This window comes from Rhinolophus sinicus, linkage group LG03, assembly GCF_036562045.2.
Source record: "Rhinolophus sinicus isolate RSC01 linkage group LG03, ASM3656204v1, whole genome shotgun sequence".
Classification (NCBI taxonomy): domain Eukaryota; kingdom Metazoa; phylum Chordata; class Mammalia; order Chiroptera; family Rhinolophidae; genus Rhinolophus; species Rhinolophus sinicus.
In genome coordinates, this window is record NC_133753.1 from 61,045,140 (window position 1) to 61,071,419 (window position 26,280).

At 35.2% G+C, this 26,280-nt stretch overlaps 1 protein-coding gene and 1 long non-coding RNA gene across 10 annotated transcripts in view; one reads left to right on the plus strand and one right to left on the minus strand.

Moving 5' to 3' along the window:
* The window catches only part of LOC109460864 (uncharacterized), a 56,402-nt gene that overhangs the window by 22,455 nt on the left and 7,667 nt on the right, over positions 1-26,280 (minus strand). For all 3 annotated transcript variants that reach the window (XR_012494761.1, XR_012494760.1, XR_012494759.1), the window contains 2 exons: positions 3,805-3,883; positions 3,156-3,229 (listed from right to left, as the gene is read on the minus strand). This is a non-coding gene — a long non-coding RNA (uncharacterized LOC109460864). The remainder of the gene's footprint in view (positions 1-3,155; positions 3,230-3,804; positions 3,884-26,280) is intronic.
* SLC30A4 (solute carrier family 30 member 4) overlaps positions 1-26,280 on the plus strand; it is a 31,562-nt gene that overhangs the window by 2,615 nt on the left and 2,667 nt on the right. For 4 of the 7 annotated variants that reach the window (XM_074327794.1, XM_074327796.1, XM_074327795.1 and 1 more), the window contains exons 3-8: positions 1,018-1,164; positions 13,215-13,368; positions 14,792-14,993; positions 15,685-15,790; positions 16,639-16,773; positions 17,394-22,529. In XM_074327794.1, coding sequence (XP_074183895.1) covers positions 1,018-1,164; positions 13,215-13,368; positions 14,792-14,993; positions 15,685-15,790; positions 16,639-16,773; positions 17,394-17,548 — 899 coding nt within the window. In that variant the 3' untranslated portion in view covers positions 17,549-22,529. Of the gene's footprint in view, positions 1-1,017; positions 1,165-4,118; positions 4,315-13,214; positions 13,369-14,791; positions 14,994-15,684; positions 15,791-16,638; positions 16,774-17,393; positions 22,530-26,280 lie in introns of those variants that run through there. The other 3 variants (XM_074327798.1, XM_019756650.2, XM_074327799.1) reach the window with 3 other exon arrangements.

Consider the following 26,280-nt stretch of genomic DNA (forward strand, 5'->3'; position numbering starts at 1 on the left):
GAGTAAATGGATATGACTACAAGATCACCAGCCTCAGTTCTCCTGCTATTTTTGGCTCTGCACACCCATCCCAGAAATAGGGAGATCACAGTTCATCACACTTATGTGTCACAACACCCTGATCATGAAGTTCTACTATACATTCTAACAGTGATTCTCAAAGTGTGATTCCAAGACCAGAAGTATCAGTATCACCTGGGAACATGTTAGAAATGTAAACTCTCAGGCCCCATCCAAACCTACTTAATTAGAAATTCTAAGAGTGGAGTCAGGCAATCTGTAGTTTAACAAACCTTCCAGATCATCCTGATACACATAAAAGTTTGAATACTCTGTATTATATTATAAAAGCTTATTCAATGAATGGTGCTAGGAAAATTAGTTGACCGTATGGAAACATGTATACATACACCGCACAAGTTTGTGTGTGTGCGTATGTGTGTAGTCTGGAAAATCAATATAAAATTTTGTATTCTAAATACTACCCTATATCTCTCTATTAGGAAACATCGCTGTTTATAGAATCAATTTTTTTTTTTTTTAGAATTCTTTCGTTTTAAACTAGTGTACATTTTGAGTTTCTTCCATTTAATTTTGTATTCAAACCCTCCCAAGCAAGTGAATAACCTACCTTTTCTTCAGCTTTATTGTAATATTTAGATATTGTGTTTATTAAATTCACTGTCTGATAGTAGTAAAATTAGTAGGTTAAGTAAGTGCAATGCTAAAATGCAAAATTTTTCATTATGTGTTAGCCCCCAATTTAGTGGTTCTTAACTTTTTTAAGGTCTTTGACTCCTCAGAGAATCTGTTAATAGAAATGGACATTCTCACTAGAAAAATAGATACATATTTAATGTTTTGCATAAAATTTCAGGTACCTTGATTTAATTGTATTAGGATAAAAATTTAGGTAGAAGTTCATGTTTTGTAGGATGTTATGTATTTTTGGCTTGATTACTTATATTTATTATTTTTGTTAACTTATTCTTTCTTCCCTCTCACCCTTACTCTAAGGTGGATACATTGCAAATAGCCTAGCAATAATGACAGATGCACTTCATATGTTAACTGACCTAAGTGCTATCATACTGACCCTGCTTGCTCTGTGGCTGTCTTCAAAATCACCAACCAAAAGATTCACCTTTGGATTTCATCGCTTAGGTAGGTAATTGGCAATTTATTTAGTTTATAAAATTTTATGGTAAAACCACAATGAACTATAACCTTTGATTAACTGAAATCTTTCTGGTGATAAGCCTGTTCAAATAGATGAACAAAGCAAATGAAAATAGATGAACAGGATTTATTCAGATACATATCTTCCAGGGCACATTCAACCCAGTCAGCTAAACATAAAATTATATGGGAATCATTAATTTTGAAAATCTGTTCCCTATGTCCTGAAGATGTTATCAGAAAAAAGTTTACCTTTAGTTTATTGAACCAAGCAAAACCACATGGGTTTAATTCATTTATGAGCATTAGCTTCTTTCTTTCACTTCAGGTATTCCAACCAAAGCTGCTGTAGCCCAGAATTTAAGCCTTACTGTAATATAGCCAACATATACTGTGTGGCTGACCTTCATTGAGGCCATTGTATCAACATAATTCTATAAGTGCTGACAAAGATTCTTTGCTTGACCAAACTTTAGTCAGTCTCCTGAACCTTCTCCCAAGCCCATATGTGCACTTCCTTGTGAAATCTAGTTTTAGCAAGAACCTTGCTAAGCCAATTTAAGGGACCCCCCTACTCTCAATGTTTGATGGGTTATCCCCCAGGTGATGTGTCATCACCCTGGCCTGTCTTCAGCAAGAATTCTGTTAGGTCAGTTTAGCCAGAATCCTTCTTATTCCTAATGTTTTCTCTTAGTAATTTTCCATCCACTGACTCCCACCGCTTCTTGGCAGGCAAATTCCATTTGCCTGTGCAGTATTCAAAGTTGAGCCCAATCTCTCTACCCCACTGCAAAATTCCAATGCAGTGGTCCCTATACTTATTTTGATAGCTTCCCCCCCTTGAATAAAGTCTCCTTTACCATGTCTTAAAATGTGTCATTGATTTTTTTCTTTTTAGCAATGCACACATATTTTCCTATTTTGAACAAATATTAATATTTAATTGAGAGGTTAAAATCATACATTGTTATCCACAAAACTGCTTTTTGCTGTTACTGCTTTAAAATTTCTTGCTTATTTTTAATATTCATATAAAATAATTATCTGAACTATTACATGAAATGCCATCATGTAGGTCTTCTAAAATTTAGTCACTGCATCTTTTAGTGTGAAACTTGACATTGTAGCTGAATGACTATATTCCAGGTAGCTATCCACGTCATCACGGTGGGAATTTTTCTGACATCCCCACCCTTCAGCACTCTCAACTGCTGTATAAGAGAGCTCAAGTGCTGAGTGAGGTTTTTCTGTTATTTTTTAAGCCACTGCATAATACGTTTGGATGTGTTCCAAAAAGAAGCCCCACTATTATCCAACATATTACACATTCATTTGTTTATTGACTGCCTTGGTGTTTTTAACAACTTTGACATTATTTTCAAACTTTAATTTTTTGTGATTTAAACACCTGCAATTTAAAATCTAAAACATAGCATCATAGCATGGGGATTTTTACCCTCTAGTACTATTTGAGAGAGCACATTTAATTTAGTCCTGTGGTTCTTAACCTCTTTTAGGATTTAGCCCCTTTGGAACTCTAATGAAAACAATGGCACTTTACCCCAAAAATACATAATGAGTTAAAAACTAATAATCATGAAAATTCCATTAAATATCAAAGAAGTACTTAGTATTTATGTAGGTAGTCATTTTGTTTCTTCATAGATAACAAGGACTACAAAAAGATGAGAGAAAATAGAACTGACTATTCCTATTGTGTCTCAACAAATCTCTGTAGAAAGTCAGTCTTTCCCTTTTTTTTTTTTAAGTACGAAGTTCAAGATGGTGGACTAGGTATCAGCATTTGATTCCTGTCTCTCCTGAGAGTCCATTGTAATAAAAAAAAAGTACCAAAACAACAAAGAGAAGCAAATAGTTGAGTCAAGAAATTTCCAGTAAGTTCTAGAAGTTGGAAAGTAGGTGGGAGTGGGTTGAAAGCAGAAATAAGTCAAGAAGCTACAGCGTAGAGTACGTACACTGAGCAAGAAACTGGATCAGTCCAACATATCTCCAAGGAAGACTCGGGACAGAGATGAAGTGAGAACTGGACCTGAAAACAGGGAAGATTAACTGAATGACTATACATAGGAAACTGCTCCCACTAGTTGACTATGCCCCTACCTTCCATCCCATCCCCACCTCTGCTCAGGCAGCCTGCATTCCCCCCCACCCCCCCATAAAACAACATAGTTCTTCTAGAAAGAAATTGAACAAAATGGGGAAAGCTGAGGCTTCCAGGCTTCTACCGTGTTTCCCCAAAAATAAAACCTAGCTGGACAATCAGCTCTAATGCGTCTTTTGGGGCAAAAATTAACATAAGACCTGGTTTTATTTTATATTATGTTAGATCAGACCCAGTCTTCTATTATAATAAAATAAGACTGGGTCTTATATTAATTTTTGCTCCAAAAGACACATTAGAACTGATTGCCCGGCTAGGTCTTATTTTCGGGAAAACACAGTAGTTGATACTCCAAAAGAAGTACATTTTTTTACACTCAAATCAGGGTTCTGCAGCCTCATAGCTTGGTTCCCCACCTACTCACCCTAAAGTAATACATTTGTCCTAGTCTGCCCTTCCCTACACTGATTATTAGTAACCATTTTAATTAGTTGATCACTTACCCTTCTGGCATTTTCTTCTTACAAAGGATAGTTTCCCTTTTCTTCTGTCCTAAATGTGAATGGACAACCAAGGATCTTTCTGCAAATGAGAAAAACCAGCAGCATGAAAGAAAATGAACAAAACTAAACTAACAGAAAAATTAGTTCCAGAGAAAAGAGAAGTAACCTAAGGAACAAAAGAAAATGTTTTAAATTATCTTATTAACATACTCAGAATAATAAAACAGTAAAATATTTTGAAATAGAAACATGAGAAAAAGCTCTTTGAAACTGAAACATTGCTGAACTTTAAAAAATGTTTTTTTTTTCAATAGAAGGATTAGAAAATATAATCAAGAAAGTCTCCCAGAATACAGAACAAAAAGATAAAAAACAGGAGGAAAAAGGAAAAAATTATAAAAGCACCGTCTAGGACGTCCAAAGTTGTACTATTAAGAACCTCAGAAAAAGAGAACTTGAAAAATAAAAGGGAGTGACTGCTTAAAGGATATAGGGTTTATTTTGGGGTGATGAGCACATTCTGGAATTAGTGGTGATTGTTGTCCACCCTTGTGCATATACTAAAAGCCACTGAATTAAACACTTTAAAATTGTTAAAATGGTGAATTTTATGTTATGTGAATTTTATCTAAATTTTTAAGTCATTTAAAAAAATTAGATAGAGGACTCAAGCCCTCACATTAGAAGGGCCTTTTGGGATCTTTGTATTCCAAAATCTTATGAAGATGTACCTAGATATGGAACTGATTTCACTTATTCTGTTCTTTGAAGTGGTGATAGTAATGGAAGAAAAACTACAGTGACTTGGGAAGGGTTAAAAAGACAACAAAGATAGAATCGAATAAAGCTATAAAGCTATAAACCAAAGCAATGGCTGTCCACAAATACCGCTGCTTCATGAGTAATCTAGAAGTTCTGTGGGGGAAAGTATGTTTATATTGGACACATTTAAATAGTGTGCCTCTTACGACATCTAGTATCAAAACTTGGGAATTAGGGTCCTGAAGAACATTGTAGAAGGAATCCCCGTAAGAAATGTCTGGTTTGTTACTGTTGTTGAATTTTGTTTTGTTTTGATGGCATAAAGGGGTAGGATGGGTTGGTTTTTTATTTGTTGATTTATTTTGTAAATAAGTAAAACAGTGCAAAAGTCAAAAATTGTTAAAAAGAAAAGATATGTAGAGAAGTCTTCAGAGAAGACTTCAGAGAAGGCTTACTTTTATTCTGTCCCCTCCAACGGACCCTCCCACCCCACTCCTTATTAGTAGCTATTTTAATTCGTTTCTGGCCTATCCTTCCAGCATTTCCTTTTGAAAGTATAAGCAAATACATGTATATGTTCATATCGTGCTCCCTGCCACCCTTTCTTATGAAAAAGGCAGCATACTGTATGTCCAGTTCTAGACCTGGAGGTGTGTGTCTGAATGATGGATAGCAGTAGTTATTTCCTAGATTTATTTTCTTTTTGTTTTCTCATAACACTTTATACATGCTTAACAGCATTTCTCACATTTTTGTAGCTGTTGTTTATGAAACTGTGTCTCCTTCTAGACCATGAATGAAGTAAAAACAGGAACAAATAATATTATACTCTGTCTCTGGCACTAATAAGTGCTATATGTATAAGAGATTATTAATTGAATTGTTGCATATTCAGGCTGAGTAAATAAGGTTATGAAAACTGTGAAACAGATAATTTAGTGTAGCCCATGATCCTCAAATCATTTGTATTTGGGGTAAATTAAACTAATTTCCAAACTGGGAGTAGGGCTATTTTTGAAATTTTGGGATTAAAATATTTGGGACTTGAATACATTTATTTATAATTTTGAAACTGTGGTCATGTTCACAAACTAGACAATACAAATTTATTTGACCCATAACATAGCTGGTGGTACAGCCTGATTTATATGTCCTTTTGACTAATTAAAAAATTAGTCAGAAGGGAGTTTCTTCTTTCTTATCTCAGTCAGGGGCCCATCCTGTTTGTCTGTTTTGGTACTTAACCACTTTTAGAGTTTTGTGGTTAAATTGTCTTTGGTTCATATCTGAGACACGCAGTTTTACTAGCTATATGGAGAATGACCTTTTGGAGAATAACTGAATTTCTCTAAGTATGAGTTTCTTCTGTAAAATAGGGATGATAATACATATTTGTCTTGAGAATTGTAAAAAATACGTAAGGGAAGGTGGTAAGGTACAAGTACCTAAACGTGGTACCTGACACAGTAAATTCCCAGTAAAAGTTAGTTCCAGTCTTCGTTTCTTCCCCTCCCCCCTTTGTTTTTAAAATGCTGATGCCCAGGTCACACCGAGATCAATTAAATTTGAGTCTCTGTGGAGAGATCCACACATTAGATTTTTTTTTCCTCTTCCCTCTTTTACCTGCCAATATGTCATCTTACCTGGACTTTTTATCTCTCAAAATGATCCGTGCTCCAAAATTGCCTGCCTTCCCTTTTCCCCTAATCAGAATTCTTATTCTGTCAGCATAACTGCCTCAGCTAGGAGAAAAGTAAGATGATTCATCCAGATGATTAAATAACAATTTTAAAATGGGTCTTTGGCATTTTTGACTCGGGTCTTTGGCAACACTTTTGGCAATGTAACAAAATTTATTTTAGCAGAAGTCCTTCAGTCAAGGTGACAGAATGGTAATTTTAGCTTTGAAGGGTAAGCCCAAGTGGTTGTCCCAGGAGTCAGTTCCATTCTGTTAGTGCTTTCCTTTATATGATCTCACAGATGTGTAAAATCATTCAGATTTTTCTTTTTCTTTTCTTTATTTATTACTTTATAGTGAGCTACAATGGCAGCTTTTTTGTGGGAAGGGGGAGAGCAGGGAAGAAACCATATGTGAGTTATTTTTAAAATGCCTGGATTTATTTAACTGTGGATATGCCATCTTAGAACTTAATGAAACCGCACTGTGGGAGAAATCCCACAAATCTTTAGGAGGAATGGCACTATCTCCCAGACAAAGGAACATGCTATTCTAAAGTGAATACCCCCTCCCCCTTGCTTGCTTTCCACTTTTATCCTTCTCTGTGGATTATGAGTGTAGTTGACTTTATTTATATATAGCTTCTTTCCAGTTCTTAGGCTGAAGAGGTGTATGGATTAGATAAAGAAAGTGATCATGTGAAAGGACAGCAGTAAGCAAAGTTGTCTGTATGTGAAATAAAAAGCAAGATACGCACTTTGGTAATGCAAATCACCAGCCTAAGTTAATGGCAAAGTGACCATGCAGTAGTCTTTTGTAGCAATGTGTTCTCCAAGGCAAAGGCCTTGGCAGATCTGGTTAGATGATGGCTGTCCTGAGGTAGGTATATGGTTATGATGCTAATTCTGCTTAGTTTTGTTATTTTATTCCCTGATGCTAAAGGAGCAGAAAGTATTCAGCTAAAAAAGCTCTTCCCCCATACACGCAGACAAAAAAAGAAAAAAAAAATCTTCTGTCTCATTAGTGATTCATTTGAACAACTTCTTCCCACCCCTGACAAGAGTCATGCCTATTCATTATTCACATCTTAGTGGGAATTAATTCATATTACATGGACATCTGTAGGAAAAGAATAGGTACTTCCTAGAAATGGGAGTTTTTACTGTGGCACAAGGAAGGCATGAGTGAGGCAGTCAATGTTGGAGAGCCAAAAGTCAGCTTGTAGTTCTGGCACCTTGGGGTGGATAGAGGGAGTGATAAGAAGGCAGGAAATAGATTATTTAGAATAGGAGGTGAGAGAATGCAAAGACAAACTGCAATTTATCTTGGCATTCTAGTGGCAAGAGTGGGCCACTGAAAATCCTCTATGATGTCTTTAGCCTGAGTGCTGTAGGGCTGTCTGTGACTGAGTTAAAATAAAAATGTGAATTTGGAAGTCCTAGGCAAATATAGTACAGTGCACTGATTTTTCTTCTGTTTCCTTCCTGTCTTCTACTGGAAGAAGGTAGAAAAGAGAAATAGCACAAAAGGAAATAGAAGACTGTATCTCCACTCTCCTTCCCTACTGATTTTTATAGATCTCTGAAATCTGTCTTTAGATATGTACTATGTATAGTTCTTTGAGACAATAGAAAGACAAGTATTATATAATTTGAGGGAAATGTATTCATTATTGGCATCATAGCATTAGCAAAGTGAACAGTTTTGATAGGCCAGAACATCTAGGCAGCGCTCACAAAAAGGCAAATATACTTGGGTTGAGTGTGGTTTACATAGGTGAAGCAGACTATTCTTCATTCACTGCATAGGCATTCAATGCTTATCTATTGAATGAATAAATAATAGTATAGGGTGGGAAGACAGGCAGTAAATATGTACATAAACAAAACATAATCATAAATTGTATTAAATGCTACAAAGAGAAATAATAAGGTACTATGATGGAGAATAACAGGACAGAGAAGTACTCAGCGTTTTCATATGAACTTTGAAAACCTCTAGTTTTGGCAATTTATAAATGTGTTAAAATGTACAGTTAACACTTTTTAAATATTTTATAGTATTATCTAAGCTTGATAATCATTTATATTATCTTCCATTTAATTTTTTCTCTTACCATTTATTGGCCATTCAAGCCAAAACTATGTATTCTCTGTATGTGATTCAGGGTGTATTTTGGTCTTTCTTAGATCATTTAGTATAACCATTTGTTTATGTTTTAGCTGAACAAAAAGACCCAAGTGGTGTCATAACAAAAATATACATATTTGCTCATCTTACTCCCCACTCCAACGCTACAGTTCAGCCAGGTGGACTGATTTAATTATTTGTGTGTAGAGTAGCAAAATATGTTAAAACTACTATAATAATAGGTTTTCTAGACCTTCCATAAAAATCTCATTCAAGAGTTTTTCATTTTTGCTAAATTTCCATTTAGTCAAGTTTACCTAAAGCTAATGGGGTAGTTACTTTCACAGAAATCTAGGGTTTCAATTTGAAATTCCTGGGTCTCCATTAGAAAATGAAAACTCTAAATGTTATGCACTCCTTTTGTCTTGAAAAACTTTATTGTACATTATGTGACTGGATACCAACTCAGAGCATGAATGAGAAGAGTGGAACAAGTCATAATTTGGTTGTTGATTGAAAGCTTCCCTCTCTCTTAAACGTGGGGAGAATAAACATTTTGCCTATGTTTGTCTACGTTGCATCATGTTAAAAATACTAGGAAAAATTTTTAAACACTAATTAGTCCTATTCATGATATTTCACCAAAGTTTAATTTATTCACAATGAAAGAGCTTTTTGTTCGTTTTTATCATATTACTACTATTAGGATTTTTAACTATATAGTATTATCTGTGCTTTATATTTCTCAATTATAAATCTCAACCCTAAAAATCCACTGAAAAAAATTTTCCCATTTGCATTTATAACTTTTCTGGCTAGAAGACATTTTGATGATTAAAATAAAAAATAACAGATGAATATGTCTTTGCTTTTCACCAAGGGAACTAGATATGAAGCACATTCTTTATTAATCGCTGGAAAAAGGATGTCATTGATAGTAGTATCTTAATATGTCATTTGGGAATTTCTAGGAATCAGCTGAATTACTTTTAACTGTGTGGAAAGGCATTGGGATCCCTTTTATGCTACTCAAACGTGGGTGAAAACTGTGTTGTGGAAAACTGTGTTTGCAGCTGCAGGAGCCTAATGGACCTTCTATGGGTAGAACACTCTTTGCCAAGGAACTCTGTTTATGCTTCAGTTTGACTTTCATGTTACTTTATTTTGAAGGTGGTTTTGCCTTATCTAAGAGTTTACAAAAAGGTAATTTTAAATGTTTAGGAAAATTACCACTAGGGTATGGATTTATCAGACTTAGCACATGCATGCATGCATGTGCGGCTCTTACACATTGCCCAATATGTCCAAAATACTGCTTGGGACATACTTACATTAAAAAATTATTTGTTGTTTATCTGAAATGCAAATTTAACTGGGCATTCAGTATTTTATCTGGCAGACATACTAGGGTAACTATATAACTTATCATCCAAACCAGGACACTTTTGATAGTAAAATGGGGCACTTTTAATAATTATACTAGGACAACAGGCATAAATTGGGACTGTCCTGGGAAAACTAGAAAGTATGGTCAGCCTAATTATAGGGGGGTTTGAAAGAATTTTTAATTATTGGCTTTAGATTTTCATAAGCAATCACATCTCTATGTCATTAACTTGTATAGCTATTAATACAAATGTAAAATATATTGCTTTATAATTTCATGTTTAAAAATTTGATTAAGTCACCTTAAAAGCTATGGTGTCCTAATTGCTAGCTTCAACCTTGACATGTGATTAAAATTCTTTCTTTTTTTGAAAGAGCTTGGGAAGGATTGGTATTTTTTTAAATACCAATTTTAAAGAGAAAGTTCTCTTTCTTTGTGAGTAAAATGAGGCTGCCACTAGTACATGAGATTTTACAGTTTAAAAAATTGTTAATTTTTTTCTTTACATTATTTATATATGTTTATTTTATCATCAGCAGGTATAACTTAGGAGAAGAAATTCCATGTATTTTCTGTCTTGTATTTGGCTTAATTCGTCTATTTTAATCTATTTACTTTTTGTTTGGGCAGATTTAGTAAATACACTAAGTCCCTTCTTATCTGTAGGGGATACCTTCCAAGACCCCCAGTAGATGCCTGAAACTGTGATAGTATTGAATCCTGTATACGTGTATACTATGTTTTTCCAATACTTACATCCTATGATAAAGTTTAATTTATAAATTAGGCACAGTAAGAGATTAACAACAACTAATAATAAAATAGAACAATTATAATGATGTATTATAATAAAAGTTATGTGAATGTGATCTCTCTCTCTGATAACCGATCTGATAACTAAGAGGGCTACTGAGTGACAGTCGGGGAGCATATATACACTATGGATACATCGGACAAAGGGATGATTCACATCCTGGGTGGGACAGGGCAGAACAGCTTGAGATTTCATCATGCTACTCAGAACAGTGTATAATTTGAAACTTAGGAATTGTTTTTACCTGGAATTTTCCATTTAATGTTTTCAGACCGAGGTTATCCATGGATAACTGAAACCGCAGAAAGCGAAACTGCGGATAAGGGGGGACTACAGTAACCTGTTGTTTATATTTAGCTTAACCTTCTTAATTGTATAGCCTTTTATCTTCCCTTGTTCAGCCTAACTTCACTCTAAAAATTTATCTGTAAATATTTGAATACCTGCTATATGCCAGCCACTCTGCTGAGTGCTACAGTTAATGTGACATGGAATGTAACTTGGTCATTTCCTCAAGGAGCTTAGAGTCTGAGCTTAATATGGGTGTCTCTCCACAGCTTTGTATATTTCAGTTGGTGTTTGCTCTGTTTTCTTCAGCCCTGTGTCTCTTTCAAGATGTGATTATTAGTATGTCAGGAATAGGTGTACCACAGTTTTGAATAGTAACTTTTTTGTCTTACTCCAACATCTGTGATGCACAGGATTTTATTGGAGTTCTGTCTAAATTAATGAGATGTCTTCAGGAAACAGTTTATAGTTGCTAGATAATTTTTCTGTGTTGTAATTTATAGGTTGGAAGCAAAGTGTATCAAAGTCCAATATACCTGAATTGCCTGAAACCTTTGAGCAATGAGTCCATCCAGATAACAGTTTTCTAGATTCTTTTATCTTTTAACACTTAACAGGATTAATGTCTGGTTTCTCTAAAGGAAAAATTTCCTTTAAAAGTATTTTCTTGCATTTATTGTTTTGAGCGTCAACACTTGTATAATGCCATTAGTTGATTATTTTAATATGTACTTCAAATTGCTCTATTTTTTGTTATTTTGAAAAGATATAAAATTATTTCTACTTTATATTCACATGGTATAAATTTCATATGGTACAAAAGCATATATAGTGCAAAGTCATCCTTATCTCCCAGCTCCCCGTTCTCCTCACCACCAGTTTTTTATCAGTATTTTGCACATCCTCCCACAGATTGCATATACAGATCATTATTTATATATTCTCTTTTTTCCTTTTCACACAAATGGTAACACCATGTACACTGTTTTGTACTTTGCTTTTGTCACATAACTATATTTTGGAGATTATTCCTTATCAGAACATAAAGAGCCTTGTTCTTTTTTTACAGCTTCATAGTATTCCATGTTACAAGTCCTCTGCTAATCACTTTTTATTGTTTTCAATTATTTGCTATTATGTACAACGCTTGATGAGTAGCTTCATAACATACCTCATTTTACACATGTGCAGCTCAATTGGCACGAGTGTGTATATCATTCCTAGCAGAGGAATTCCTGGGTCAAAGTGCACTCATGAATACTTGCATGCATAAAAAATGTCTTTGTTTTTATTTAGTCTAAAAGTAGTAAGTGTTTGTGGTTAAAAACTTAAAATATTTCAAACATTACTGAAAAGAATAAAGTGAAAAATAAATTCTCCAAGCTCCTACTCCCACTTCCCAGATGTAATACTTTCTTGTCTATCTTTACGATTATCAATTTGCCTAATAGTTTTCTTTTTTTATATAAATGGCTGTATGGTATCCCATTATACGTATATACCATAATTGATCCATTAAGTTTCAAACTCATTGGTGGACATTTAAGATCTCTCCAGATCTTTTTTGATACTACAAACAAACTTATAATGAAAAACCTTATAGATATCTTTGCATACATATGGATGTGTTTCTATCAGATAGATTCCTAAAATCAAGGAATACATGCATTTGAAATTTTAATTAGTTTTACTAACTGCTCTCCAAAATGATATTGCCATTTGATCTTTCCACCAGAATATCCTTGTTAACTCTGGCTGTTATCAAGTTGTTTAATCTTTGCCAATTTAGTAAAGGCCAAAAAGGAATTTTATTCTTATTTGAATTTCTTCTATTATGATTAATTTTGAAAAATTAGCCATTTCTGTTTATTTATGTCCACCCATTTTTCTTATGATTTGCTCACTTTGTTATTGATTTGTAAGTGTACTCGTCTATTAGGAAATTAGTGGGCTTGTATGTTACAAATATTTTTTCTCAGTTTTTCATTTTTTACCATATGTATGGTCTGTAAATACATAATTTGACCCTAAAGAGATGAGGGGAAGGTGGGGAGTAGGAGGAGTGTTAGTGGAGAATCCGGGCCAAACTATTAAACTCTTTTTAAATAAAAATATATGTTTATGTTATATACCTGAAACTAACATAAGATTATATGTCAGTTATACCACAATAAAAAGTTCTATATCAAACAATTAAAATTTTTTAAAGGAAAATAACATGACAAAAATGATATAGTGCTTTTATCTCCTTAGAGACGAGAAAATAAATAATAGATTGTACAGTGTTTAGTTTGTATAAAGTATAATAACCATGCTGCAAATACATTTGTTTTTTATATTCTTCCCTCCAGAGGTTTTGTCAGCTATGATTAGTGTGCTATTGGTGTATATACTTATGGGATTCCTCCTGTATGAAGCTGTCCAAAGAACTATCCATATGAAATATGAAATAAATGGAGATATAATGCTCATTACCGCAGCTGTTGGAGTTGCAGTTAATGTAATGTAAGCTCTGTTTTTCTTAATTTAATAGGCTTTATTTTTTAAAGAAGTTTTAGGTTCACAGCAGAATTGAGGGTAAAATTTGGAGATTTCACATATACCTCCTACCCCCACACCTGCACAGGCTCCCCTATTGTTAACATCTATCAGTAGAGTGATGTATTTGTTACAACTGATGAACCTACACTGACACATCATTATCACCCCACGTCCATAGTTTACAGTAAGGTTCATTTTTGGTGTTGTACATTAGATGGGTTTGGATAAATGTGTAATGACATGTATCTACCTTTACATTGACGTGTGTCATACACTCTATTATTTTCACATTAGTATTTTAAAATACTGTCATTTTAGAAACTAGTATACATGCATTCAGTAATGTGCAGTGGTATTTTAATATAATTGTATAGCACGTAAATTTTTCTTATAAATGTTAATAAAACGCTGTTGGAATTACAAATTCCTCATTAGTTTGCTCAGGGACACTGAAGTTTGACTACCTATCAGGAATTTAAGGACAAAATTTTTTTTAATTTAATTTTTATAATACTTTTATGTTAACAAGATTTTTTTTAACTACCAACTTTTTTTTCCTTTTATACGTAATCATTTGCATCAGAGGTCAGCAAACTTTTTCTGTAAAGGGCCAGATAGTAAATATTTAGGCTTTTAGAGCCATAAGTCTCTTTTGCATCTACTTAACTCAGCTGTTAGAGAACAAAAGCAGCCACATTCAGTATGTAAACAAATGAGCGTGGCTGTGTTCCAATAAAACTACTTACAAAAACAGGCAGTGGGCCAGATACAGTCTACAGACCTTGGTTTGCCAGTCCCTGTCCTAGTGGCCTCCATTTGCACTTCAGATAAAATCGGAAGTCCTTACCAAAGCCTTTCCAGTAAGATCCTGTGTACCCCTCCAGCTCATCTCCTAGCGCTCTTGCTCACTTCATTTTTGCCACAATGGCTGCCTCGCTTTTTTTAAGCACATCCGCACATTTTCATCTCAGAGCCTTTTCCCTGGTATTCCTTCTCCCTAGAACACTCCTGCACCACAACTTGCTTCCTAACTTCATTCAGGTCTCTGTTCAGAGGGAATCTGAGAGAGGCCTCCTCTGGCACCTCTCCCCATTCCCCCCCATCCCCTGGCGATGCTTTTCTTCACAGCATTCTCATTGCTGGAAGCATATTAGGTATTTGTTTACTTCTCTGCCTTCCCTACTAGAACATAAGCTCCCCTGGGGGTAGGGGTATGTCTGTCTTATTCACTGTTTTGACGCCAGCATCTAAAACAGTACCTGATACATACGTGATAGGTGCTCATATATTTGTTAAATGAATGAGTTCCAGGTTGCTTTAGTGTATGATTAGTGACAGATATTTTTATCAGTAATGTTAGGAAGAAAATAATGTTCTCTTTTAACAGAATGGGGTTTCTGTTGAACCAGTCTGGTCATCATCACGCCCATTCCCACTCTCCGCCTTCAAATTCCCCTACCACTGGTTCTGGGTGTGGACGCAGCCACGGGCAGGATAGCCTGGCAGTGAGAGCTGCGTTTGTACATGCTTTGGGCGATTTGGTACAGAGTGTTGGTGTGCTGATAGCTGCATACATCATACGATTCAAGGTAATATGATTGCTAATTTTTCTATTTTTAAATATATATAATTTCAACATTAAAACTAAAGGTGATTGTGTTTTATCAGTATACTGGACACCAGTGCCAGTCCTTTTCATTTGCTTTTACATAAGCCTAAATGAGCCACCAGGCTAGCTCTTTCGTTAGTACTAAACACAGGAGAATCACGTCACAAGGTAACTTGTCTGTCGCTGCCTGTGGGCGTGCCTTCACTGGAGAACTCAGTTTTAAGCCTTGTCGCTGAACTGCCAGGTGTGGAATGGGCACTGTAGTGAAATCCAGAGATTTGGAGTCTAGTCTGGGCTCTGCCATTAATGCTTTGACCTTGAGCAAGTCCCTCAACTCTAAATTTGAGTTCCTTCCTCTGTAATATGAAGGGCTTAAATCAGATTGATGGCTGCTAAAACTCCTTCCAGCTCTGATATTCTGGGTGGAAGATTTAGAGAAGGTACAGAGGAAAACAATAGAACAAACACTTAAACTTCTGGAAATAGGTCCCACGAGGAAAGTCATTTAAACAATCTAGGAAAGAGGGAAGACTCAATTGCAATATCTAAGTGTTAAAGGTATTCTCCAGTCCTGCTAAAGAACAGGATACAGGGTATGCCTTACTTTGCTTTACAGTCTGTTTTATGTCTGTCAGTATTTAATCACACAATTTTGATCAATCATCTTACAGCCAGAATACAAGATTGCTGATCCCATCTGTACATATGTATTTTCATTACTTGTGGCTTTTACAACATTCCGCATCATATGGGACACAGTAGTTATAATACTCGAAGGTAAGACCTCACTGATACCCTCACTGTGGATTTATTGCTTCCCTAAATCAGATTGGGGGTGGGGGAGGCAGGGCAGGAGCCTTGTTTTTTCCTTTCTTTCTGCTGATATTTACAAGGCTACAGTAACACCACCTTACATGTATATAACATACAAAAATCCATGTACTTCCCATCTGTTACCCATTTGATCCTTATAATAGCTAAGAAACATTGGTAAGGCACATGTTATTATATCCATTTACCAACAAGAAAATTGAGGTTCAGAGGGGTAGCATAACTTGAGTAAGGTGACGCTGCTAACACACTATGGAGCTAGGACAAGAATGCAACTCTTTTCATTCTTAATGCAGGTATATTTAGGGGTTTATTTATTGATTCCTTAGTTTCCATTTAACTTGCTATACTTTGTTATATTTTTAGTATCCCTGCCTTACTTGTAAATATAAGTTCTCAACAATAAATTTATCATTATTGGTTGTTCCCCTTTTTTTTGTTTGTTTATTTTTTTTTGTCTATCCTAGTTTACTAGTTAAATGAAATACTCTGGTTTAACATTCCTTTTTAGTGAGAATGAACATTTTAAAAGTATTTATTAACCTCTTGTGTATATCCTGCTGTATGTGTGCATGGTTTATCTTAACATGTTGCGTACGGCGGGGTTTAAATCCCTCGTGAAGAGTCTCGTGATCCATACGCAACGTGTTAAAGTATTAGTATATTTTAAAATGTTCGTTTAAAATGAATTTGGTAAAGCCATTTGGTTTCTTTAAAAAACAAGGTCCTAGCCATAATGTATAACTTTTTCCCCCAAATATGTTACTTATAAATGCTATATTCTGGACTAATAGGTGTACCGAGGCATCTAAATGTAGACTATATCAAAGAAGCCTTGATGAAAATAGAAGATGTACATTCTGTGGAGGATTTAAATGTCTGGTCTCTCACTTCAGGAAAACCCACTGCCATAGTCCACATACAGCTAAGTATGTTGCTGAGGGTAAATGCGGGGGTTGGTGGACTCCTATCTTGGGAATTAAACATCTGTGTTATAATTAAGTAGGAAGACTTTTCTCCTGGAAAGATTTATTTTAAGGGAGGTGTGGGCTTTTCAAAACGTGAGTTGCAGGTCAGTATTGATAGCAGAGCAATAATTTTTGATGTCTTTGAGATGAGACATTACAAATAGATTTTTGCCTTCAGATTAAAAGCATTGAGTATATTTACCAAGCTTTTTCTACAAAAGAAAAGCTAGACCCTATGTTTTTATTTCTTTAAATCATTTCAGAGATTGATGTTTTTTATTTTTTATCTAAATAGTACATGCATATGGTTTATAAAAGAAAAAGTACCAAAGATGAAAGACTTGCAATTGATTTATAGTATTCTTTCTCTACCTGATAGTGGGCTAGAGAGATTGGGATAATGGCTAGTCTGGCTTTATAAACTGACACACTTCTCTAACAGAATAGCTTCAAGAGGGTAGAACTCAAACTAATAAAAATATGTTCACAGTATACTAAGGTGTTTTTTTTCCCTGTGTCTTATTCGCTAATGTGTAATTATGTACAATGAAAATAGTAATGACATTTTCTTGACATTGCAGTTCCTGGAAGTTCATCTAAATGGGAGGAAGTGCAGTCCAAAGCAAAGCATTTGTTATTGAACACGTTTGGCATGTATAAATGTACTATTCAGCTTCAGAGTTACAGGCAAGAAGTGGACAGAACTTGCGCAAATTGTCAGAGATCCAGCCTCTAATTTGAGTTGTTTGGGGGACTACTTTCTGCCTTATTTATCCTGCAGTCACAGACTTGAGAGCAATAAATGCACACCTACATGAGAAAATGGGATCCCTGACAGCTGTGTCCACATCACACACCAGTCTTGCAGTCAGCCTGACAGTGCTAGTTTCTGTTTCTGGTAAATGAGACTTTACCATGATTTTCAGATGAAGATGTTTCTAAACAGTGTTTACAGAATGAGACGTGACTCTACAGATACCTCATAGAAGACAATCCAAGACCATACTTCGTTAATTATGACAGAGTACATGTCTTAAAGGAAGCATCAAGAGTTCTCTATTTGCATTTAAAAATACTTTTCAAAGACCATTTTGTATCAAGCCAGTGCTGGAAAACTGAATTTTTTTTAATGTAATCTTGACACCCAGCTTCTAGAATTTGACACCTAGCTCTCTTTTTACAGAAACTATTTCTCAACAGATTTCAGAAAGTACTAGTAATTATCCAGAGTGGAATAAGCATGTATCTTAAGTGTTTCAGAGATGTTTTATTTCACAAATAACTCTTAATGTTATTGGTATAGTTATACTTTATATAAACAACTTTTTCCAGATTTTACAGGGTTTTGAATCTCAAAGTTAACGTTTTTGGTTATTTGTAATCTTATCAGAACCAAATCTTTACATATTGTGGTCATAATGTGGTCAGTGTCATTAAATTATTTAGGAAATATTTTCAATATTAATCTGGATGGCAGAAGTTAATCTTAAACTCAAGTTCCTATATGATAATTTAAACAAAATATAGGAGTGAGGATGGGTTGTGGAGGTTTAGATGTAAGTCTTCCTGAAATCACTTTTATTGTTCATGGAATTTATCTTTACTTACGAACAGCAAGAGACTGCAAAGTGTAAACAATGATGCCCTGTCCTTTTAAGAACTGCCTTACGTTTTGTACAGAAAGTTTGCGTGGTTCTTTGCTTCCTGCCACCAGTTAATCTGTGTGTACCCTTTCAGAACAGAACTCTAGAGGGCTAAGGTTCAGTTTGTAATACCCACCTCTCACATGTAGATTAACCACATTCTTCTAGAGAGAATTTCTATTCCATGATATGGGTTAGGGATTCTCCAGGGACTCGAGAAACCCTAAGATATAATTTTGAGGTTTTCCAGTAATACCATAACAGAAATGCTCAGAAGGATTGGGGTAAGATGTTACTCTGAGAAAACAAACATTTCAAGGGTTTTTTACTGTGTGTGTGTGTGTTTTAAAGCACTGGTATAGGATGAACATTAAATCTGTGTTGTAGGGAGGCTAAGCATAAACATTTCCAAACCAAAAGCAACCTAAAGTTTTTTTAAAGAGGCAACTGTGACTATTCATGTTTCATTTTGCAACTTTTGGTTTTGAGATTATGCACATTAAGAATTCATTTTCAACAGAGAATCAGAGTAAAGTAACAACGTACCAGACAGATTATGAGCTGAAACCCTAGATAGACATTCAGATGACTTAGAATATAAATGAAGAATAGGAAACAGATTTCATCTTTTTGCCAAGTACCGCAGTATAAGTTAACCTAAGATAAAACCTGAGTTCACCTAAAAGATTGTTAATAGTTGATGGTATCCAATAAAAGGGTTTATGAGGGTTAATGGTACCTAATAAAGCCCAGAGTTTGTTAAATTGAATTGAAAAATGTATGGGATTCTTACTGTGAATCCATTTAAAATAATGATTAATTTTTCAAAAAATTCACAAGCATATAAACTGTTTAAATCAAAATACTCTTAAATATAGAAAGCAAGTAAGAATAAATGAGAGGCATTTCAGTGCATATCTGGGCATTTATGGACTTTGGGTACTTAGCAAGAGAAAGGAAAAGAATATTCATTATATGTTAATGGGTTTTCTCATATTTGCAGATTTTTCCATATCTACTGAACTTGTTTCTTATAAACTTTCCTTTATGTTAAATAGGTATATATCTGAATTTTCATGTCAAACTGTTCCTTGAAAAGTTATCAGGTAAAACAATCTAAAATCTATTTAGGATTAAAAAGGATCGTTTTGTAAAATGCAGAAACACTGAAAATTTTTGTAAATCTTAATTGTCATGCTCTGTTTAAAGTGAGGTACATAGGAAGTTTCCTGTGCTTTGCCTTTTGTAGCAAGAACTACAGATTTTGTATTTTACTGAGTCTGTGAGATTGGAGAATTGATAGATTGCACTTTCTGTACCTTGACAAAACCCACAGAGAAGGAAGGCTGTGGCCTTAGCAGATGCGAGCAGGCACGCCCAGCTTCTGCCCCAGTGCTGGGTCTGCCCATCACCAGCCCAGCGGCTGCCAGCAGCCACACCCCTTGGCCAGCTCTCGGACAGAGAGCTCCCCATTGTCCTGTGAAAAGCGGTGGCTGAGTGTGGATAAACCCCTGGGTTTGTTTTGCACTGGAAAAACAGACCACAACATCAAAACTGGGCAGTTCCTCAGTGTGATGTGTTTTAATTGACATTTGCAAATAATCAAAGTTACTTGTGTACAGAAACCTGTGTTTCCCAACTCTAGCCAGATGCAGCCTTTTGATTTATTTTAGGAAAAGGCCTATTGTTTCATTAACGACCATGCTGCCTTAGAAATAAATGTAGGGAATGTAGTTGAATAAGGCTTATTTCAGAGAACTTTGAAGTGCAGAACCAGAAGTGACTAATTCTTACTTACATTTCCATTAGCCACAGTTGCGGCTCTCATCAGTATTGTTTGCCATGTCACTGGGTTTCTTATTTTGCCATTTCTTTTTCACCTTTTTTATGCTTTATTTCCATTTTCTAAAATGAAGTTTCCTGCTCTTAGGAGTGTCAGGGTTCTGGTTCTCTCTTGAACCCAGATGTCCTGACTGACAGACAGTGTTTGTCTTTAGTAGAATTTTCCCAGACTGGGCACAGGGAAAATCCGATAACAGGAGCTTCCCTTTCATTTTAATGTGAGAAAAGGCCTTTCAGAAACAAAGACCACTTAGAAAAATGTTTCTAGGTGGGGAAGAACGTTTTTTTAAACAGCTAACTGTTCCTGATCCAGAGTCTCTGCACTGAACTTTATAGAATAAGTGACAGAAGCAGACTGTACTCTGCAACCACAGTGCAGATGGTTGCTAACACTCTGGGTTGTGGCTCAAACCATCACTCTCACTACTTTTATAACCATTCACTTCTGAAACAAGCACAATTCGCCATATTTATTTTTTTTCTGTGCATGTATATTAATTGGTTCATCACAACGAATAAGGTGTTCTTAGAGAATTTGAGCCCCTTTGGAATTAGGTGTTAGGCAATTTTCTGTTGACTGTACCTTATATACAGTAAATTTGAAGTTACAAAATGTGTTCTTAGGTGTAAGATTAGTTCATTTGGTTCGGTTTGTCTTTGAACCAAGCTGAGCTCATGAGCCAGTTGGGTAGTAGTCACAAATGAACAGTGACACCTCCATATATGTATATGCTGTCTGGAAGGGAGGCAAGTTTGATCTTCAAGTCAGTAATCAATTAAAATACCATTTGCAAACCATAACTACAGACCTGTCCTGTGAATCCCACCAGACGGCTTCAGACCTGTTTCGCAGATCGCCAGTTAGGGAGAGTGTGATGTTGGTAGTAACATGCAAATTGCAGGAAAGAAGTTGTGGGAATTTCTCAGTGTTGAATTGTATTTGTGCATTCAGGCCAGTCTGTCACTGAATTCTCGCTTACAAAGGGTCTAACTTGTTTTTTCTAATCATATTATGAGTACCAATAAACAGTTTCTGATTTGGGGTAATATTGGAAAACATTTATGGAGAGACTTGCACAGTTAAATCTCTGACAGTGTCAATTTAAATACTGCAATTAAGTATATTCTGAAATAACTGCAACATAAAATTGAAATGTGCCAGTAAGTCCACTTTGCTCCTGGAAGATACTGTACATCTGCAAAGCTTATGCTTCTCTAAATAAATGTTATTAAGTAAGCCATATCACAGTTTAAAAAATTGTATATACTTTTCCATATACCCCTTCAGAAACCAGATATTTTGCATATGATTGATTCTAGAAAGATGTTGAAGCTGGGGTTTGTCCATGTAATTTAAAATCAAAGTATATATATGTATATGTACTGTATTTGCAACTTTTAAATTGTAATTTCCTACACATTTATTAAATAAAGTATTGTTTTGCCATGTGGTTTATTAAAAAATGAAAATGTACAGTCCCTTAAATTTCTGGGGTAGTTTTAATTGATTAAGTAATAGTAGGCCTTAAAACATAATCTTCTTTAAAAGAAAAGCATTAGAAAATAGATGAGCGTATCTCGTCTTACAATTTCAGATTGCAATGCCCTCTTAGAGATTTAAAAAATAAGCCTGGAAAAAAATCTTCCAGATAGAGTACAGAAAGATATTGAAAGAACCTTTACCTTTTTATTTTATATCAGTCAATTTTTAATGTCCCTCCAGCCCCAGCAACAATGGCAGAAAGGAAAGAAAGAAACCCCTGTGAAAGTAAGACTGGTGAGGACCATCGTGAAATGTAAGAGTACTGACGCTCCAAGAGTGTAGACCAGGGGTCAGCAAACTACGCCTCCTGGGCCCAAAAAGCTGAGAATGATTTTTATTTTTAAAGGTGTGGGTTTTTTTTAAATCAGAATAATAGTTATAACATTTTGTGATGTGAAAATTATGTGAGCTTTAAATTTCAGTGTGTAAATAAAGTGTTTCTTGAACATAGTGACACTCATTTGATTATGTGTTGTCTACGGCCACTTTCCCGCTGCAGTAGCAGAGTTGAGAAGTTACGACAGACATAATACATGTGCTGCCTGTCCCTTGACGGGAAAAGCTTGCCAGCCCCCTGTGCTCCTGCTGTCCTGTGAAAGCTGTCACAGCAGGCATGGATGCAGGCAGCCCTCCTGGAGCCCGCGTAGGAGCTGTGACTGGTCCGTCTGAGGCTACCTGAGTCACCAAAGGTTCTTTTCCTCCCTTGACCTTTTCCCCTTGGAGTTGGGGCAGAAATATAGGAAAAGAGTAGCAGGATTTCAGATATTATCTATGTACCATATATTCTAACATTCACTAGCAAAGCAGATTTCTGCCCAGACCACCGTGATCACCAGAATCATTTAACTATTTTTCAACATAAAGCTTATTCACCTGACTTTTTAATTTTTCACTGAAGTAAATGACAAAAAAAGGAAATAAAAATGTATGTATGTTGAATACATTATGTAATTTGTGCCAACTAGGAGCTCACAAATGAAAAATAACATTTTATCTGCTAAATTAGATGAAAATAATTATCAGGCTTTTAAAATAATATGTTCTTTAAAGTTTTCCAGTTACCTAGGAAAAGACTACGATTTTTGAAAATACTAATAAAATACAGTTTTAGATAAGTTATACTAATAAAGAGATGTTGCATATTATTTGATTATCTACTTAGTTATATTTCTATTTTGATGTGTCATTTTTTTGTTTGTTTATGTCAGATGCTAAAATCTAATTTAGGGTGACAGCCTTACAAGCTCTTGTTTATGGTAAACTTTCAGCTTTATTTAATGTACTGGTAGAATAATATTTTGGGTTATAATTCAGTTCCAACCATGATCTGTTATAATTGCTATAAAATAGACTATAATTGCTATAAAATAGACTAAATATAAATAGCAAGTATGAAGCCTTATGACTAAATATCATCTGTACATTGATCATGTGTTTAAGATTAGGAGGTTTTATAATCCAGCCTTCATGAATATCACCAAAGATCTCATCGTCAAGTAGGATTATGGTTTAAGGCACTCATGGGACTTTCACAGAACATAAACTGCAAAGTTTGGCCTATGGGTATTACCTAATAAACACAAATACTATACTTTGTGAGTTACCAATAGCTTTCATGTCTCCTGTCCTGGACTTTTCTGATTTGACTTTCAAATTATTTTGTGTTTCACTTGTCAGTTTCTGCATATTGGTTTTTGAGGTTTTGTTTTTAACATTTTTGTTCGCTTTAACAAAATGCTGACACTATGGAAAAAAATATGTGGGGGTTGGTTTTTCTCCAAAATATACTGAACTATTTCTTGGTAAGTAGGATTTTTTTTTTAAGTAGGAAATTTTTAGAGACCTAATAAAAGCAATAAAGACACACCTCTGTTCCCTTGACTTTTCTAGAATTAAAGATCTGACCCCACACTTTATCATCTTTGCCCCACTTCCTTTCCCAAGGAAACCTGCTAACAGGTAAATGGTTACAGGGATATTTGCCTCTGAACAGTGATTACAATGAATGTTTGACCTTAGTCAATCCATGAAGAAGTGGAGTAAGGAGAAGAGTTTCCTGGAGTAAAGAGATAGGCTTCTATTCATTAACCTATCATATTCACCTGTGAAAGCTACAAGGCAAATCCTAGAACAGGCTCTTAATCAGTTACAGCTTGACTTGAGTTGCAAAATTATCAGAACACAAGCATTTTCCATCCTCTTTGCTTTTTTGTGTAAGAATATTTCCCAAAGGCCAGGATATTTTTTAAACCCCTAAAACAAAGTATTAATAGAATGTAACGTGTTTAGCCATTGCTATATATTTGGTATTAGAAGCATTCTCATCTTTAAGATATCTTGATATTAAGAGGTCTCAAAAAGTTGGTTCAATTGGTTGGAAATGTTTTTTTCTAAAGTGTATTGAGACTATTTCCAAATGCCATCGATTTTATAGTCACTCAACCAAGAATTGATATTCGAAGGCCACCTCCCTTCCATTGAACATGTTATGGAATAAAACACAAAATTCCTATGTATTTTTAAAGTTACACCGGAAAGGAAACATTGTTTTTGGAGTGCATCTTGGGCCATACCCTCACCCTCTGTGTGATAGAAGATCACACTCCCATTAGGGATGGCCTGAGAAACTACGGCCTATAGATAAGATCCATCCTCTTGGTAATGACATAGAAAATCCTTCTGATCTGGTGACTGCTTGCTTCTCCACCCACAGTTCCATGCACCACCACTATCCTACCTCCCATGTGTCAGCCTTCCGGAGAAAATAATTACTAACATTTACTGAGCCCTTACTGCATTTCAGACACTGTTCTGTGCACTTTATATGTATTATTTAATCCTCATGATGGTTCTCTGAAGAACATTATAATCTTCATTTTGCAAATAAAGAAAATGAGACCAGGAGAAGTGACTTGCCCAAAGTCATATAGGTAGAGTTGTAATACAGGAATAGAAGGTCACAGACAACTCTTAAATATAATTAGTAAACACGTAATATCAACGGGATCCAGTATAGACTAATGTAGTTAAAATCACAACCAAGTTTTAGATAATAGATGTATAAAAAGTAATAGAAGTATAATAGTTTAGGAGCACTCAACTTTATATAACTACATGCATGCTTGGCAAAAAAAAACGTAGCCAAAAGTTTACCGTTTCTTAATTTTGTTCTAGTTCTTTGAGGCACCAGGATGGTACTTTGGATTTCACTGCCTCCACTTGACTAAACTATCTCCTCGGAGGTCACCAGTGCTCTTCTAAAAGCTACTGAACATATTTTAGCTCTTTATTACTTCCCAAGCAGATAATTCAAGAGGGAAAAAAAGTCCAAACAAAATGTTTGCATAGGGCAAGAATTCTCAGGGCGAAGAGAGACATGCAGATTCCCTAGGGATAAGAATCTGAAATACATAGAGGTATTTTGCAACCTACATTTGATTTTCTCCTTTCTCAAGTTTCTATCTCCTTTCCATACTCTTGCCTATATTCTCCTGGTAAAGAACCCCACTCTACCATTCCAGCTTTAACTTTTTTATTTTTTAAATTTATAACTGGCGTTACGTGTATTTTTAAGTGCTCAAATCAAAGATAAATTATCATAAACATGTAACCACCCATGTCAAGAAATACAACATCACCAAGCCCAGAAGGCCTTCTCGTGTTCAGTCCCAATCTCCGCCTGCAGATAATGCAGAACAATTTTTCAAAATTGTATCAATTTGTACTCTCACCAGCAGTATGCCCCGCATTTTTGTCAACTTGGCATTGTCAGTCTTTTAATTTTAATCATTCTGGAGGGTATGTGGCGGTACCGCATTGTGGTTTAATCTTGCGTTTCCCTTAAGCAAATTAAAGTGAAGTGAAAGAACTCCCCTATTGGGTAAAATCTGAATTACCTGGGAGATTATTTTTTTTCCAGTTTGTATTTAAGCTTCCACTATATCTAGACCTTGTTCCACCTCTTTTCCTCCTGCGAGTCTCAAAGAATAAAAAAGCTGACCATCTTTCGTAAATGCATTGCCCATTGTATATCCTCTATTACAAAGTGCCCCTTTAAGCCTCCTTGCTCATTTTTCTATTGAGTTTTTTAATATTAACTTGTAAGAGTTCTTTATGGATTCTGACACAAACTCTTTGTTAGTTACACGTGTTGTCTCACACCTTGTCCATCTCTAAAATCAACTCATTTTCACCTGTAAAAACAGGAGGCTCAATGCGTTCAATTTTGTCATACTAGAAGCGACCAGTAGACGGCGCCCTAGCCTTGCTCCTGAGCCTTCCACGGGTTGTTCCTGAATTTCAGCTAAATCTCCCTAAATATTTTGCAAATGAGCAATGTTAAAAAGTGAGAAATCAAACTTTAAACCATTACACATCTAGATGCACTATGACTAGAACTGGGTTTACTAGTGGAAATAGCCTTTTTCTTTTTTTTCTCAG